The sequence below is a fragment of the Malaya genurostris genome, chromosome 1, assembly GCF_030247185.1.
Source record: "Malaya genurostris strain Urasoe2022 chromosome 1, Malgen_1.1, whole genome shotgun sequence".
Lineage (NCBI taxonomy): Eukaryota > Metazoa > Arthropoda > Insecta > Diptera > Culicidae > Malaya > Malaya genurostris.
This window is the reverse complement of record NC_080570.1, coordinates 57,906,295-57,925,460: the sequence shown is the minus strand read 5'-3', so window position 1 is coordinate 57,925,460 and position 19,166 is coordinate 57,906,295. Positions and strand designations below refer to the sequence as shown.

The following is a 19,166-nucleotide window of genomic DNA, read 5'->3' as shown; positions in this document are numbered from 1 at the left end:
CCCGACGAACTGATTCGAATGGTATATGGATGTTATGTTCGTCCAGCATTTATTGCTGTAAGTAGTTTAAAACAATATAATTAAAAAAAAATCTGCCATCATCTGGTTTATATATGCCATATTTGAACGATTATGTTGCCAAAAACGAGCCGTGCTAAATTCGGTCCGAGGCAAATTGTCATGAAAAAGGATGCTGTACACAGTCTTTTTGGTACTTAGAAACAATTGTATGTAACAGAATAAAAAATCGTGTTTTCCGTTGCTCCCAAGTATTGCTTTGTCATACAGCGCTCAAAACTCCTACTGCTGGAATAGGGGGAAAAGTTGTTTACACAAAAATTTCGATATCTCCGTTAAAAATGGACGGATTTTAACAATCTATGGCTTGTTGGATAGGTATTACCGTGCGGAATCTAAATCTGAAAACATATTCTGTTTTCAAGGTCAATTGTGACAGATACTGTCAAAAAACTGAAAATTTTGACATAAAACTTCGAATAACTCAAAAAGTAAACATCCGATCTCAAAACCATTCAATAGCGTTTTGGGTGACGGGGAGACCTTTCATTTGCGACTAGTTTGATCAAAATCGGTCCAGCCATCTCTGAGATCTCAACCTCTTAGTTGACAACACACATACAGACACACACACATACACACACACACACACACACACACACACACACACACACACACAGACATTTGCTCAGTTCGTCGAGCTGAATCGATTGGTATATGTCATTCGGCCCTCCGGGCCTCGGAAAATTTTTCGAAAGTTTGAGCGAATTCTATACCTATTTTTTATATATATAAAAAAAGGTAAAAACATTTGAAAATAATATTTCAAACAATAAATTAATATTTTTCTTGATAGCCGGCTGCCCAGATCAACCAATATAACCAATGAATAATTTTAATAAATAATTAAAATAATAAAGCGGAAATAATCAAGACGCGCGTGAAATCTGTTGACCTTTATTTGGTGATTTAAAATGATTTTATAACAACTGTTTAGAATATGTCAATGCAATGAATCTATTTAGAATATGTCAATGCAATTAACTATTTTGTCTAAATCCTATTCACTCGTTTATTTTGTATCACATTTTTTTGTTTTTAATTTCATTTTAAAAAAATGGGAAAGTTTTTATTCTTTACGCGATAGTATTGCAAATTTTTCTTTAGTTTCCTTGGATAAGATCTGTGAATCAAGACTTGTTGAAACGTTCACTCGGGATGTCAGTGAGTTTAGTGGTACATCCGAGCATCTTAAAACCGAAACATACTGAGTCGCGCGCAAAACCAATACTAAAATTTATACTAACAAATATCCTTCTCCCGTGACACTTGTGGAGTGCGCAGTAGTATATACGGCCTCTAGTAACAACAAGTATTGGACTAACATCCCTTCCCATTCCTTAGACGATCTACGTTCGGGCCTGGCCGGCGCCGGTACTGATCAAAGAATTCTGGGATTACCAGAAGATGTACATTGAAGGATGATTTACCAGTCCCAGGTCGGATCATCTAGGAACTCCCTGTACAATTTCAGCTAATCCCCATCAGTAACGGAGTAGCAACCAGGGGTGGTCGCTCAAGCTCAAGCTCAAGCTACAATAAACATATGAATCTAATAATAAAAATTGCTATTATTTCAGTGATTTATTTTAAGATCCGGCATTAAAAAACCCTTAAAGCAAGTATAGCATATTCACTTATTTGTTGACTTCAAAACCATCATAAAACATGACTACGTTGTGTTCACATCTTTACACAAACTGTTACCGAAGTGGTAAAATATATATAGCATTCAAAAGTTTTCAGATCAAATGAGCTGAATTAGAATGAAAGCAAATGTTCTGTAATATATTTCCTGATTCACCGAAATCCAGTAGTTGTCTGACTGATAGCAATGAGTTGGATGAATTGTACAGATCGTTCAGTGAAAATATTTTTTTTACAGGTCGCAACCGTAAAAATCATCATTAAACACCAAAACACACGTTTGGTGTGTATAATTCAAGAGCATGAATTTCGTTTGGAAACTGTTGATAGTAGAAAGCTACTTAAAAACCTTTAATACCTTAGAAAACTTTCTGTCTAGGTATGTTATAAGGGGCTGTCCATAAAAGACGTCACGCCGCATGGGGGAGGGGGGGTGTTTTATAAAACGTGACCTTTTGTGACAGGGGGAAGGGGGAGATATTTTTGGATTGTGACGTCCAATATTTTCAATGAGCGCTTTTTATAAATACCTAATTACATTACTCCATTTGAAAAAGGGCAGGAGATCAACGATTTCAGACGTAGATCATGTCATGTCTTATCTTGATCATATGTGATTTTCCTCCACCAACATCAAAGCTTATCGAATCATCCAATGATTGAACTTACATAAATCAAGAAGCATTTTAGCTCAAAATCACTACCCATTGTGTGACGGAAGATCAGTACCGATATTGATCGATGTGATTTAAAATTCACTGATCAACTGATCATGAAAAGATTCTCCGGCAGTGATCTAGTTTTAATGAGGTTTTGGTCTTTATTTTCTCAGCCCTGTATGCTACACTAAAGAAATATTATTCTTTACCTAAAACAATAATATATCTGTGTAACCCTGGAAGAAATCAAACAGATGATTTTAATGTTTCATCAATTCCAACCAAATACTTTTGTTAATTTATGTAATTGATATTAATAAAATAATTTCGATGATTTTGTAGTTTTAGGGATATTTTTTAATCTAATGACAGCATGTAATAAATCGATTTTCCCCTCATATTTGTATGGTTTGTCATACATATTGAGAATGTATTGAGATGAATTTTATTTATTTTGAATTCGTGACATGTGACTTAGGAGGGGGGGGGGGGGGGGTAGAGTAGAGTAATTTTTAATCGATTAGTTTGAAACTAATATTCTATTATTTGACTAGTCAAATAGTTTTAAAAATTCAATATCAATAACCGTCTAATCAATCGAGTAATCGATTAATAATCCAAAAAATCAACTAAAATTTAACTGAATAGTTTGTAAATAAATTCTGCCGCTTGAAATCTTTCCTGACTGCCCAATAATGGATAAAACTATTTACCTTCTGAGGCAGGGTTGCCGTATTCAAATCTGAATTTTTGAGAAGAAAATCTTTAAATTTGTATAGAGGGATAAGCAATCTGTATTGGCAATCTTTATATCAAAATTATAAGAAATTGAAACAAAGCTTTAAGAAAAAAGTCATTATAGCTCGAATTTCAAGAAACCAGAACTTTTCTTCGTCTGACTTTCATAATGTTGTAATTGAAATTATTAGAAATGATGTTTGCATAGGAACGATTTGGGTTGATGATTTTATGAAAAATATTGAAAATCCAATCTAAAACTAACAGCTTCTTTTTGTATATTTACACTTTCGTATATTATTAATGTTAATCGAAAAATAGTCTGCGGACTGCAAGTTTTTTGTTAAAAATGTGATACACGAAAAAGGTTTAGCGAACAAAAAAAAGGGACCGCGAAGATTCCAATAACTAACTTGTCAAATCCGTTTAGAGAAACAAATTGTAAAGCGATTTGAAAGAATATCCACAATGGGGACGGGTATAGCGTGATGGGATAGTCGATGCCTTTCACGCAGCCCGCCTGGGTTCGATTCCCAACCTCGCACATAGGGTCAGAAAGATTTTCTGGTCCGAAGAGGCGAATGACCTAAGATGTTAAAGCCTCTATAATTGAAACAAAAAAAAAAAAAATATCCACAATCCGAATTTAAGAATTGTAAACTATATACTATAGAAATCCACTCGCCAAGCGTGGGCAAAAATGATCTATAATTCCTTAAAAAATTCAGGAGAAATGATAAAAATTAAGTTTGAGTATGATTGGATTAGTGTGTAAACTGCGCGAACAACACTAAACAAAAAAATACACACATTAAAAAATCACAATCCAAAAATGGCTTTGTCATCGGAGTTTACGTGATGTTCTCGGATCATGATTGAATATGAAATGGACCGTATTTCACAATTATTGCTGTTATAACATATTTTTATGTGTCACGTACTTACTTGAATTCCTTATGTCAACCATATGATCATTTTGTGTTCGAATGCAAACACCGATTATTAGATTTTTTATCGTGACATTACAAATGAACAAGCGTTTATCCTTAAAAATCGAAGAACACATCTTCCTTTACACTCTGCAACTAATCACTTTTATTTAATAAACTCAAAAATAAACCATATCCAATCGTGAACAAATGTTTTAAAACTCTATTTAAGCGATATGGACCGTAAATGGTCTCATCCAATTTGTCAACAGACAAACAAAAAAATCTTTGTCTACAAACAGTACTGCAGAAAAAAATGTTTATAAGCAAATGTTATCGCATATATATAAAACATTTTATAAAGAGAACGAAGAGCTAATAAAAAGCAACCAAGCAAGTAAGTTTAGTTTCTTTCCCGAATGTTTAGACACGATCACAAACATTTATCTTACTATTCCAGTAATAACCAATATTCGAAAGTGGTAAAGTATAGCACATTTCACATTGCAGTAAATTAATTTAAAAATTGTAGAAACTTAGTTAAGAAATATGAATGATTACGGAGACTAACGCGTAAAAAAAAGTAAACAGAAACCGAGAGTTGTGAAAAAAAGACCTCAGTGTAACGGGTGACAACTAAAATTTTGGAATTTCTTTCTCAAGCTGTCAAAAAAAGACAAACATACTTGGAGAAGATCAGATTTATTGAAATTAAAGAAACATTGTTCATCGTTGAAAAAAATTAGTGAACATTTGAAAACGGTCCGTAATCGGATGTTCGGCGAAGCTTCCGTTTGATGTCGGAACAGGAGCGTTGTACGGCCTTCATGTCAACTTTGCGAATGCATCTCTTGATGCTACCAATCAACTGTTAGCAATTCGCGGCTCTCCAGTTATTTTTGTACACCGAGGAGCTCAAAACCCCGAAGAAGTCTTCGATTAGGTGATACTGAGGTAGATTTATCGGGTCGTGGTTTTTGGGTACAAATGGGATCGAATGGGTATTCAGGAACGATTGTGTTTTTTGGCGCAATGCGATGACGCTTTATCCGGCCAAAACACGTATTGTCCATAAGCATGATGTTTTTGAAAAAACGGGATCAAAACTTTCTACAAACATTCGTTCTGGTACACATCTTGATTGATTGCCAAACCAGAGGGTTTGAACCATAGCTTAGAAATGCTTTTCTCGAAAAGGAAAATGTACAGCATCACTTTCTGTTCAAACTTATGTTTAAACTAATATTTTATGTTCGGATGTACAATAGAACTATCCGTTGAATAGTATCGATCGTTTGCGGGAATCTGCGTCTTCGAAAGAGTGAAGTATCTTTCGTCGTCCAAAACAAAACTTTTTTCCGGAAAATTTTTAATCAACCAGCGGCATGGGGAATTCAACGTTGAAATATGTGCGTCAGTATATCCCGGGGCTCGTTTCTTCTTTCGGTACTTTATTCCGAGTCTTTTCAATATTTTGCAAATGTCCTGGTGAGAATAGTAGAACTTTTTTGCGGCATCCCTTTGACTCAGTGAATCCTTGTTGTTGAAGGCACGAGAAAGAGAACGAAGTTCTTTTGCGTCCATAATTTTGGTTGGTCTTCCACTACCTTCCTTACGAGCAGTTGTTGGGCATCTTAGGATATTGTAAACTGTCGAAGCCGCAACATTTTTGCTTTTAAAATGTTGCACCGTATACTATTTGCCGAGATTTCTGTGCAGTTCGTAGAACTGTACAATGCGCCCGTGAAATACTTCTTGTTTCGACGGCATTTTCAGCAAAACTGAGCAAGCATGAACAGAACAGAAAATACTAGCAGAAAGAGAGCTAACACATACACACTCTTAGTTCTTTCTGAGCTCGTTTGTTGTTGAGAATACAGGCCTCGAAAAAATTCCAAAATTTTAGTTGCCACCCGTTACTGCACAGACATGTGATTCTGTTTTTTCTTTGGCTCTTTTCTTGTCGTTGTCTAATTCAAGAAGAGTTAAGCATTTATGCAGGAAAATTTTCGCCCGGTGAAATATGATTTACCGCCTCCATAGTAAGGGAAGTTCGTTTAAACGTTTCTAAAAACACGGTCACCTGACTTCACAACCGAAAAGCGCGAAACATGATGATTATTTTGCCGTCTCCAAAAAAAAGCAGCGCCAGGGGCAAACATACCCTTGGCAACCACACCCCCCCCCCCCTCCCTTTTTTCCTTCCCCAACATACACAAATATTAAACTTCATACGAAATTTAACTTTTTTAGTTGTAAAGACACGTATTTTGGGCAAAAAAAGAGAGTGATTTTTAAACTGTATCAGAAGTTCAGCTTTGGAAGCAATTTTGTAAACTTTTTTAAACATTCAACTGTATCTCGTGTTACCAAAACAGTCACAGAACATCAGAAGGATTAACAGAAGGATATTACTAGCAGAAATTGCAAGACTACAAGGTACGGCAAAGTCAAATAAGAACCTTTTCAAGCGTGGTTCGAGATGCGATTGGTTTCAATATTCAATATTATTAGTTCAACGTGCGTACAGTTTGTGAAATTCTCTCCCCGGAGCAATAATAAGATTATGGTAATCAGAACACATACCGACGCGTACCAGTTTTGCATCGTCATTTTGAATGTTTTGATTTTTTTCATCGCCCTATAACTTCAGAACCGGGTGTAGGATCAGGATGAAATTGCACAGTATATGTAAAGACAATGAGAGCTTAAATTTGAATCATGATTCGTGAAAATCGGCTTAACCGTCGCTGAGAAATCGAAGTGAGTCCCGTTTTTGGAGATGTTCTTCTCTATTATCGGTGCTTTCGAAAGCGGAGACCGGGGACTAGTAGTCCCAAACCAGTTTTATATATTCACTTACTACCAAGATCTGCCAAGTAGATAAATTTAGCAGTAAATTTTATAAAAATGTGCACCTCGTTTGCCCATCACTTGTGAAAAAATACTCATGAAATTTTAAATTTTCACTAACCGCACTGTGATACCGGATGTTGGATCTTTATCAACTTTTCGGGGACTTTTTAAAGAATTTTAAAACCATTTATTTGCTTTTCGTTTTGTGAACATCGGTTATGAAATTTCTGAGAAAATTGAGTGCGCATTTTTAATATATTTGCACATATTTCCTTGTAATTCCGGAACCAGAAGTCGGATCCAAATGAAATTCAAGAAAATTGTATGAGGCCATAAGACCCTTCATTTGAATCTAGGTTCATTTGAATCGAAAGTTTGACAAATGGCGAAATATTGACCTATCTTGGATGATAAACTACGCAAAACTTCAATGAAGAAAATCCAAGACATAGATAATTCTAGTTAATATCTTCTTGGTGTAAAACAAAGGATTTGTATCATTCTAATATCTTGGCCCGAGACGGTATTCAACTTCATACTATCAGTTCGCTTTCATATCTCATCCAAGTCAGTCGATATAACAAAACCTCTTACGTTCAGGACGCAAGAAACCAAGTACAGTATTGTGTAGTGAACAATAGAACGACCTCGAAATGAGTGAAACAAACGAACAAAAGCTACCGCCGACACGAAAGAATACAATTGTTGTTGATTCAGGCAGTGCAGAATTCGACCTTTGATACGAGAACTTGAAGGTTTGCTTAAGGAGCGAATGCCTCTTGAAATTAAACGTGTGCATTTACTTCAATGCAATAAGACCAATAATGTTGTTTATATCCAGTTCTATAAAGAGTTGGATGCAATTCAATTCGCTAAAGACAATAACAATGTGCACTATGTGGAGCACGAGAACATTAAGTACAACATTCCAATATATATGGAAGATAGTGTTATAGAAGTGCGTGTGCATGATCTTCCCTCAAGCGTCACCGATTCATATATTCGCAAAACTATGTCCCAATACGGAGAGATTCTCTCTATCGAAAAAGAAAAGTGGAAGAATTTTTTCCTCGGTATTCTAAATGGCGTACGTTTATTACGCATACACTTGAAGAAGACTATACCTTCTTATGTGATTTTCGGTCAAGATACAAGAATTCCGTGCAAATCACTTGTTACCTATGACAATCAGATGGCCACATGTCAATATTGCCAAAAAGCTGTTCACTACGGTAAGCCATGTGATAAACTGGACAAGGAGACAACCACACCAAAGGACAACTGTGCTTCCTTCACACCAACCCCAAGCAACCCCAGTACACCTGTGACAGCCATCAACAACAATAAAGCATCCCCTTCAACGAATCTATCATCATCCCCTACAGAACAAAGTACACCAGCTGCAGTTAACAACTTACCCTCCAACCAACCAGCAACTGCAACCAATGTACAACAAGGCGCATCTACAGCAACTCTCAACGAGCCCAAGACTACGATCAACAAAGAAAACGGAAATCACACACAACACCGACGATGAAGCAATGGACTCTGAGATAAACCGCGGACGAAGTGACACCCGATCCTCGTTGGATGGAAATGGAAACTCAGAAAAAGGGGGACAACGAGATCCAATAGCAAAAACAAATTTTAGTAACAAAAATGTAAGCCAATCGGCCACGTAAAGCTTTTACGCAAAAAGGCCAGAATAAAAATTTTATTATATAAATAAAAACTTCATACTATATAGTAACAATAATATAAAACAAGAGAAAATTAACCTACCTGTTACTATTTTATTCGACTCATAACAAAGATTTCGGATGATAAATAAATACTAGTTTTGCATATCATTTCTATCAATTTTTATTCGTGCAACTTTATTTACATCATCTTCTTAAACATACTCTATTACTGGCTTGCATATATTTACAGGAGAACGACCCAAAGCAACTTTTAGTTTAACACTTTGAATCATGGACTAGCAACATCGATCAATTTCCTTAATAGCTGAGTATCCGAACACTACAATTATTCTTTTGTGTTTATTTTTTTCGACAACTCTATCGCTAATTTTTGCAGTGCGATCAAATAAAATTCCCATTCGTCAGCCTTATATTCCGACGCGATGCAAAACCTGTAAAATAGAAAGAGAGAGAGAAGACATACATTAATTGACATCATTAGCTTCTATTTCAAATTAGCTTCTATTTCAAATCAATTCAATTGCGTTAAGATGTCATTGTTGCCAAACGCAAAAGCAGTCATCGTTGAGTGGAAATTGAAAATAAAGTATCAGTACATTTTGCTCATTTTTTCTGAATAAAATGATGTTCTTTTCACGAAGATTCGTATAGTCGTTGAGAAAAAAACTGCTTTTACGTTTATAAGTAGAACCTTAACACATTTGGTATGACACGAACTTGACATAACCTCACAAAATGAATAGGATGAACTCGGTTTTCTTCGCTGTCAAAAAAAAAAACAATATACCAAATCATCCAAAGCGAGAGCTTTAAACAGCATAAAACCTACGATTGAGTCAATCAAACTCAACAGTTAAGTAAATTTCATATATTAATTTTGAGTATACGTAAATTTCACTTTTAACTCATTTCCCTAAAATTAGATTTTTCAAAGGAACCTCGAAATTGTATGAAAAGTTCTCAAAATTTAATAGCTTTCTGGTTTCGTGTAGGTTCCGAAAATTCAGGTAAAAAATTGAACTTGCGATTTATAAAGTTCCTGTTTCAAACATCCGTTCGTGCATGTTGTTAGGTTATGTCAGGTTTGTAATTAATTCTCCCGGTGACTCTACTTACCTCAAACTAAACCCTATCGGAGCTCTCAACTTGAAATCAGTCTTTCTGGCAATTAAACTTATTGTGTTTGTATTCTCCATTCACTACTGTAAGCATCGTTCATCACAGCCACTGCACTCGTTCTCCAGGCGTTCTTCGTACAGCCTAGAAATATTCCATCATAGTTCTCTCGTTACTGGCATCATCTGGTACATGTAGGTACATTTTTTAATGAGTGTCACTAGCTGCATCTGTCAGCTATTACGTTATGGTAACGTGCAGTGGAGTTGTCATCGGGTTTAAAGAATCGTGGCTATATTGGTGCGGTTGTTGTTGTTGCTGTTGAAGATGCTGGTGATGCTGTAGTTGATGAGACTGCTGTTGTTCATAGTAGAATGGTGGGTTCGTTGTGGAATAGACTGGTGGAGGCGGCATTGGTGGGTTGCTATTCAACAAGGACGTTTGATCGTGTTGACTAGTGTAGAATTGCTGAACATCGTTGTCCAAGAAGTTGTCAATAAGGCTAGGACTGCGACGGCGTTGATTTTGCTCGTGTTCCTGTAACAGCTGAGATGCCGACCATGACTCAAAGGGACTCAGTGTTCGGGTGTCACTGAATGTTACCGTCGGTTTGCATCCACGCGACAAGGTGGAATTGTAGTTCATCACTTCGGTGGACGCGTGAACGAATGATTGGGTATCTCCTATCTGCTGCTGTTGCTTGAGTTCATCGATCAGTTTCTGTTCGATCGGAAGAGTTCTGGAGTTGTAGATGGTGGGGATGTTGGTGGAGATGTTTGTTTGCTGAACATAGTCTGGGGATGCGGACGTTGAACTGGTAGCGTTCGAAGAGGACGAAGTCACGTTGCCCGATGTAACAAATACGCTATGCCCCAACGAGGACTTCGTTTCTGTAGGGAATGGTTTGATTGGCCGCTTCTGATCATCCTCGTGAGAGCTGTCTCGCTTTTTAAAGAAATAAAAATAGCAACAGACAAGAATGATGATGATCAGGAATATAACTCCGACAATGATTGCCAGAAGAACTTCCACCTCTAAACTGATCGTATCGGCAATTCGCTGATGAATATTCACTCTCCGGTTGTGACCGTCTCGAATTTCATCGTACGAAGACCAAACCGTTTCGTAGCTTTCCGTTCCAATTGAGGTAGACGGCGACAACGACGTGGCTCGTTTGGGTTTCGGCACAAACACTCGCACATAGTTCGACGTTGATCCACCGGCCACTCCCAAAGCATGCGCTCGAACAGCAAAGTAGAGAACCTGACCGATCAGGTGTGGTTCATGGGACAGGTTCATCGTGAAGGAACTCTCTTCCCCGATCGAGTTGATGAGTGGTGTATCGTGATGCCACAGGAAAGCGGCCGTGTCATAGTAGTCTACAATGTCTCGAATTGACGTAGCGTACTTGATTTCATAACGAGCGATAGTTCTACCACCCATATCAGGTGTAGTCCAATTTAGGCGAACTCTCATCCCCTCAACATCCACAATCAAATCGCTAATTTTTCCAATAGTGCGCGATCCTATCTCGTCCAGTTGATCCTGTGACAGGAACACCGTTATTGGTTGCAGCGATCGTTGGAAAGGTACGATAGATGATATCAAATTACTGCGGATTGAGCTACCGCAACATCTGGGAGGTGCATTTTTCAACACACTCTCAGATCGTGTGTAAGCCATGTTTCCATTGTCAGTTACTGTAACCTCGAACTGATATGCTCCGGCACCTCCAAAATCGTCGGCATTGAAGTATCTCGAATAGATACCATCATTCCTAGTAATATCCGGATCACCGGAGCCCGTATCCAACAAGTGGAACTTTTGTCGACAATCATTACCACTTCCGGCCGGACAAATCCCATCGGGACGGGATACCGTCACCACTACCGATGCCGCTATTATCGGTAGATCGCCTTTCTTCACCTCAGCGTAGATGATCGGAGATCCGCCCACGCGCTGTTTAATCCACGATCGGGCCTGGATTGTAGGGGCGTACTTCGAACGGGGTGTGGCAATGACCTGCACAAAATGAGGCTGAGGATTTCCGTTGAATCGATCAATCGTATAGCTCCAGCTTCCGGTTTCGTTGAGCGTCGCGGACACCATCAACTGTTTCACCAACGATCTGGCATCACTTCTGGACGTATAAACGATACCACTCGGACTGGTAAGCTTCATACTTGCTATCAACGGGTACTCGGTGTTATGCACGTAGACAAAAAAGTAAGCCGGAGGACCCATAAACGAGCCCAGATTGAAATTCCCGGAAACGGTTCTACTGGTTCGTTTCGATAGCATGTGGGATGCTTCGTTGTCATCCGAATCGACCAGTTGTTTGCGGTAGATCTCGATTGGAAGATCATTCTTGTTTCCTTCGTAGTACAGCTTACCGATGTTGAATAACGCATTGGATAGTTCGAAGTACGTCGTAAGATAACTCTTCTCAAGGTTGTATTTGCTTTCGAATACTGAGTAGGCCGATCCACCGGTAGACAGAGCCAGTGCATCCAACGGTTGCCGCCGAATAACGTTCGGGTAGTTGATGGTTGAGATGCGAATCCTAGAGCTACTGGCCGCGTTCGCAAGGGTGTGATGGTCGATGGAGTATTCCATTCCCGGAGCAATGATTAAAACGATTGAATTGGCAGGACCATTCATGCGGGTGCGTTCATTGAGCATGTGGATTGCGTCCGCAACGGCACAGCTGAGACACGCCGGTTGACGAGAATCACTCGGGGAATAGGGAATGAAGGACGCCACCAGGTCTTTGTTTTCTTGGATGTAGAGCGGAGATATTTGTAGCATTTTTTCGGTTGCAGTATCATTTGCCAGCACCATTCCGACTTCGGTGTTGGGTGGAAGATCGTAAACGACCCATTTCCGAATGGCGGAACGAAGAAAACTCCAGGATTCCCGGAGTTGCATGTCCAATGTCTCGTCAATAATGATCACGTAACGGGTGGACTTTCGCGTCTTATAGCTAAACTTTGGTGTCGTGTTAACGATGATCGTTGGGTTCACATTGATTTGATTTTCCATGATGAAATCTTGGTGTTTCAGAATCACATCCAGCGTGCTTCGGCGATCACACAGTTGATTGTGTTTAGTCGGAGCGTATCGATTGTGAGTTCCTTCGTCACAGAACATGGTAACGCTAGGTGCTTCCGCGGCGAACATTATACTGGATCGAGCATTACGATCAACGATATCGCTAATATTGTACGACGCAGGGTTCCCACAGAGACCACGATCGTGAACCGGTGCATCCGAGCAACCGGTTAACTTCAGTTCGTGATCGTCGTTGATGTAACATCGCGGATAAATTGGATCTTTGGTAAAACCGATTTCTTCAAACACTCCATAACGATATTTGGCCCACTCTCTGACAAACTCCCTACCGATAGTGTCCCTACCCAGAATATCTGCATCTATGTAGATTTGATCACCCATTTCTCCACAACCGGCGAACTGTTTCGTCCACAGTGGGGACTCGGTTTTGCTGTGTGTCTTTATGGTCACATCACTGCGTTCCCCGCTAGCCGAGGTTCGCGTTTGGTTGTACGGAATGCAGGAATTGGGCCAATGCGGAGGCAAAATGACGCTGATGTCGCCGAAGTAAACTCGCCCGTCCAAGGCCGAAAACAGGTATTGCGAAGCCGACGTCAGCATTATCTGTAAGATGTAGGAAAATATGAAAAATGTACGTTAATCGTCGGTATTAGGTGCTTTTGGGGTGGTTTAATTAGAAAATAAGTGCGCTTGACTTGGCCGCAATTGGCCAAATTCCATGCGGTCAGTCATTCGTGAAGTAGAAATAGAGAGAGAGAAATTGAGCCCATGTGGAATGTCTCGAGGCTGATTGATGACCCGAAAAACGAGAGGAAAAACGAGAGAGATAATGATACAGATTGAAATCATCGCGGGGTTGAGTGATTTTAATTGGCCGAAAATCGCATGTTACACGATCTCGTGAGAGATCTGTTGATGCAATTTCGGCATTTTCTTCTTTCTCGCTACGATAATGTTCGATTAGTTATAGGATTTTCTAAGGTTTTTTTTGTGTGTTCTGTTTTGAGTGGTTGAGTAATGCGAAGCAGTAATTCGTTATTGCCATTCATCATGATTCCATGACTCCGACAGGAAGCCCTGTAGTCCACGGGGAACACACTTACCGAAGAGTTCTAAAGTTAAAGAACGTGGTAACCAGAAGGCAAAACGAGATTATGTGTTTGCTTAGTTCTTTTCTTCGATGGCTTTTAAAATTTCTCATCCTGAGCGCTTTATCGGAGCGCATTTACGGTCTTATCCGTGGCAACATCAAATTGTTCATTATGTCTACTGGAAGTTTGGAATCGGGACGAGAAAGGAAAAAATAAACTCCGATCCCAAGAGGAGCGGCGGCGAACGCATCGTCACTATAACAAGCATAACAATGCCCATAAAATGTTCCGGTTATGCGATACCTTTTTTTACTCTTTTTAGGCTATTCTCTGCAATGTCTCCAGCTTTCTTGTTGACCTTTTTTTTCCTCTACGCCCGCCAAACTCCTTCGTCGACAATTTACCGGAACACAAACCACAGACAAACAGTTGTGGAATTTACAACAGAGATTATTTTCTCTTATCTAGTTTCGGTTTATTTTATATTTTATTTCTAAATCACCACAGATGTCTTGCAATTATTGATCGATCTTTGAAAATTCGTGCTTCATCTGAGTGTCCAAATCATAACCACAAGACCTCGTCTTGCTGTCTGTGAACAAATCCCTTCAACCTTCCTGTCCACCCCCCCCCCCCCCCCCCCCCCCTTTCTATCGCATCAGCCTCATACCAACGCCGTAAACTTTTTAGTTATGATCGAAATCCGAACGATGCGATGGAAACAAAAAAAAAAGCTTGCCGGACAACAAATTCCTGCTCCGTCATTACGGATCGCATTGATGAACTCTTCCCCGGTCGCTTCGTATCAATATGTTGCGGTTGAAATATCATCCATCCTGATTCCAGCTGAAACGGAATCGGTGTTATGATTCTCACAATTCGGAAAACCAATCACATCACAAGATGAGCGCCGCCACCGTCGTCGACTACGCGGCGCAATGTTAGCTCCTGTACTTATGTTACCACATGGACTCGCAGCGTCCTGTCTGTCGGTCTATCTGACAGAGAAAAGTGACGCACTGGTCGGATAAATATTGCGTAATGCCTTTCGGAACATCGACCGATAAATGATCGAACATAAAAATTAAAAACACCATTCTGGGCTCCACTTTGTGGCCCTTTTGTGACGTATGACGGTATAAAACCTTTTTTTTTTTGCTTTCTGTTTTAGGCACGGTAATCCAATCTGTAACCGACTGGAAGTGCTGCGTTTGTGGCAACATCGGGGTCAACAAAACGCGTAAATCGAAACCGGCTAATGCCTGTCTCGGCATGGTTCGAAGTCACGTTTCGTTGAGGTAATAATTTTTGAGCGGGTGGGAAGCCTCCCGTGGTCTTCGCGAGTATTGGTAGCCTATTTTTTCCTGTTTGTGTCGAATTTTGGACTGGACGACAGGAACATTTTTGGCGACGCCTATATAAGCCATTGGGGTAGTTAGAGTGACCCGAAAGAGTGTACGGAAATTTATCGTTTAAATCGCAACGGCCCAATCACGAATGTTGCCTGAAGCGGTGCACGTTGAACTGTTATGGTGCACTTGCCGTTCAGTATAGACTGCTGGCGAGTCGAAGACGAAACGTAAAGAAAAATCTATTTTAATCCATCTGCTTTTTTCATTTAACTCATGTTTCTATAAATATTACTAAGGCATTTCTCGAATAACTTTTATATAAATCTTGAATTAAAAAATAGTTCGAGCATACACTAGCATAGCCTTTCCAATTTATAAAAAGTTTTGAGCCAAGTTTATAGAAATTCGTTCGGTTGACCATCAACTTTTTTAACAAATTTTGAGCTGTATTTCAGGAACCGGAAGTCGGATCCGGACAAAATTCTATAGTTTACTATTGGAACATAATATCTTTCATTTGAATCTAAATTTTTAATAATCGATTCAGAGAAATTGGAATGTCTTTCGTTTTGGAGCACATGATCACTTTTTGCGGTGATCCGGAACCGTGAACGAAGATCCAGTATTGCCAAAATCAATGTATCTGCTCAACAACTAAGCAAACCTATTCAATTGAAGAATCATATGGCTAGTTGAAAGTATTTTGCCCGATTTTTCAGTGTCCTGAAACACGCTCTTGAAAATTAACATTTTGTACTGTAATTCCGGAACCGGAGGTCGTATCCGGATGAAATTTGATTAGGGTTCTATGGGATTGGAAGGCCTTTCATTCGAATCTAAGCTCGTGAAAATTGGTTCAGTGGTCTTTGAGCAAAACTAGTTTACTTTTTTAATTGTGTTTGCTTATTTTACCCTGTTACTCCGGAACCAGAAGTCGGATCAGGATGAAATTCAATAGCAAGCTATGAAACTATAGGTCTTAGTTGAAGACAGAGCTGCTAAATGTCACTATCAACGAGCAACTTTGCACGACGATGATTGGAAAGTTTATGTCACTGGACTGCTGCCAACCAGGCTCTACCAATCATCATATATTGAGTGTCTGAGAGCCGATCTGTCATAACTTAAATTCTCTTGATATTACACTCACCAGGACGCTCATTGATTGCCGATGCGATTGATATTATCTTCATTTCTCCTGTCACTGTTTGATTACGATGTGACTAAATATTAATCAAGCAGCATAAACATTGAATTAAATTCATGTACACCAATAAACTCCGAAATCCGATGATTTTTTACAAAGAACAGTTAACTTTCTCAATTTATGTTTATGTTAGTACTCTCATGGAATTTTTTAACGTCAACAGGGAATAGGAGATTGAGAGAGAGAACAAAATGCGTCACCTGTCTTTGACTGAATTTACTTCTTCTTGGTCATTGAACTATCGAGTATCTCATTTGACAGACACTTTGACCGTACCGATTGCAGTTGACGCTGATTTTAGTCAGTCTGTCAATGTCATTTGACATGACTGACAATTTGCAGCTCTGGTTGAAGATAATTCGCGTGTTTAAACAGCTTCGCTTTTGCATGGATTGACCAATCAGAGCGATGCTTTCCCTTTGATATATCACTTACTCCTTCAAAACCGTCGTCTATGGCAGCGAAAATCCGATATGCCGGAGATTTTAGCAGACAAAATAGAACACTGCTCGCTACTGATTTAAATTTCAATCGTTTATAATTGATAATACTTGGCTTGATACATTCAAATCGGATCGTAGAAATATTTCCAATCAAATAATGAAATAATATTAATGATTGGTACAAAGTATACTGAGCTTTGAGTGTTTAAAACCTGACCACATTTCTACATGTATATTTCCTTGAGTTTCTAATTTGCACCGCTGTATAGAAAATAAAGATGTGTTCCACATCAAATCGTGGATGAAACAAACACCCGAACTTTTCAAAGTCACACATTTCAACGAAAAAACTGTAGAAAATGGTAGTGCTTGAATGTTGTCATCCATAAAAAACACCAGTCAATTTAGGAAAATGCGAGGAATTTCGAGATACACTGGGATCTCTGTTTACGCGGCCTTTTTTACGCGGATTTCCAAAGTTACGCGGTTTTTTTCGGTATGAAAAAAAATTTCGATTTTGGAAGTCTCAAAATTCGTCTCACATACACAGAAAAAAAATTATGAATTTTACAGGTGACAGAATTCTACAAACGATACAAAACACAACTACTAAATTTTTCAAATGACGCAATATTCCACTCGCACAGAATTTTACACACTCCGAGTGAAATTTACACTCGGCTACCAAGTGCCACTGTATGGATTTATATGCATCAATTATTCCATGAACAGATATGAGCTCTGTGGTTCAGTTGAGTTACCGATGTGCTTGTTATCTAATGTTTCTCGGTTCAAGTTGCGCTGCTGCTAACGATATTTTGTTTCTTATTTCTTTCGAATTCAAGCCATGTAATTTTCAAATCACATAATTTTACATGTTCTTGAATGAACATTTGTATGAAATACGACGCTCCATTTATGTACATATTATAAGATGTAAAATCACAGTATTTTTTCGAACTGTGTATTGGAATCAGAACATTTTTTTCTTTAGTTTGGAGGTTTTTACGCAGATTTCCGAAGTAACGTGGTTTTTTTTGCGCGGTACGAGTCCCCCGCGTAAAAATAGACCTCAGTGTACACTTTGATTTTGAATGATAATTCACAGGAAATTGGAATGTTTCAAAACTGGAGAGCTGCAGAATAAACTAAAAATAATGCCACGTTTTAAGAGTTGTAGTATTCCAAATTTCAAATTTATTTCAAAGTTATAAGAATTAAAAAAAACATTCTATACTGTCATTTTGAAAAACTGTAGAGAATTTCGAATTACTTTTCAAAATGAGAAAAAGTGGCAACTTGGCGAGCAGGCGGATTTTTGCGATACAGGAGCAAAATTTTGACGTCGCGTTACTCGTCTTTCTACGGTATCATTTTCACGAATGAAGAGCGAATGTCACCGGTAGGCATGATTCTGCGCATACGAATCTCCATTGAATTTCCAGACTGATTCAATGCACGATGATAAAAAAGTCATCATGTTGCAATTGTCCGATATTGGCAGGAAACGAAACACAATGATTTTTACCTATTGCCACACGTCAAGCCGTAACAAGTTCATAGCGAAAAGCTGTTTTCGTAACAAGTACTAATATAAGTCTGGTGTCACTAGTAGTTACAGTATCGAAATGAGAAATGGGTATCCATAGTAGTTTTGGTTTCCAAAAAATTCTAAAGAGATTTTGAATTGTTATAATTTTGATTTATCATATTTTGGACTCTTAATAGCCAAACTTCAGAGATTGTCAATATACTGAAGAATGAATAAGAACTGAAATTTTACTTAATTACCATGCAAATGATATTTTGGAATCGTCTTGTCGTAGGGAAATGAGTGGCGTTGACGTTGATACTCTCTTTTGTTGAAGTGACAGACAAAAATGCTTCCTCTCTCTTCATTTGTTTTGAATGCGATTTTTACGAATGAGGCAGTTTAAAACGAAGATGATGCTGTAGGATTGTACAAGAAGTGACAATTTTTTGCTTTGACCGGGACGCGAGTGTACATGATTTCTTCTTAGTGTGTAGGAATAGATGAATAGTTCATGACCGCTAAAATGCGCCGGAATCACATTAAATCCGTTCATATTTAGACAGACACGAAATTTTTTAGTGCGAATCAGACATTTGTTTTAGTTTTACTGCCGATTTTTGTTTACGTCATGTGAAGTATGGAAAACAGTGATTTTGGGAGAGATATTGCAGATGAACAATTTGCCCACCATCTGGGTGCTGCGCATTCTGACTCATGAACAGGAGCGCTAACGCTCTTCGA

At 38.6% G+C, this 19,166-nt stretch overlaps 1 protein-coding gene across 1 annotated transcript in view; it reads right to left on the bottom strand.

Annotated features, from left to right (window-relative positions):
- Positions 1-8,745: 8,745 nt before the first annotated feature.
- LOC131440159 (calcium-activated chloride channel regulator 2-like) overlaps positions 8,746-19,166 on the bottom strand; it is a 43,804-nt gene continuing 33,383 nt past the window's right edge. Inside the window, exons 2-3 of the mRNA XM_058611206.1 lie at positions 9,727-13,401; positions 8,746-9,041 (exon numbers count right to left, since the gene is read on the bottom strand). Coding sequence (XP_058467189.1) covers positions 9,967-13,401 — 3,435 coding nt within the window. The 3' untranslated portion in view covers positions 8,746-9,041; positions 9,727-9,966. The remainder of the gene's footprint in view (positions 9,042-9,726; positions 13,402-19,166) is intronic.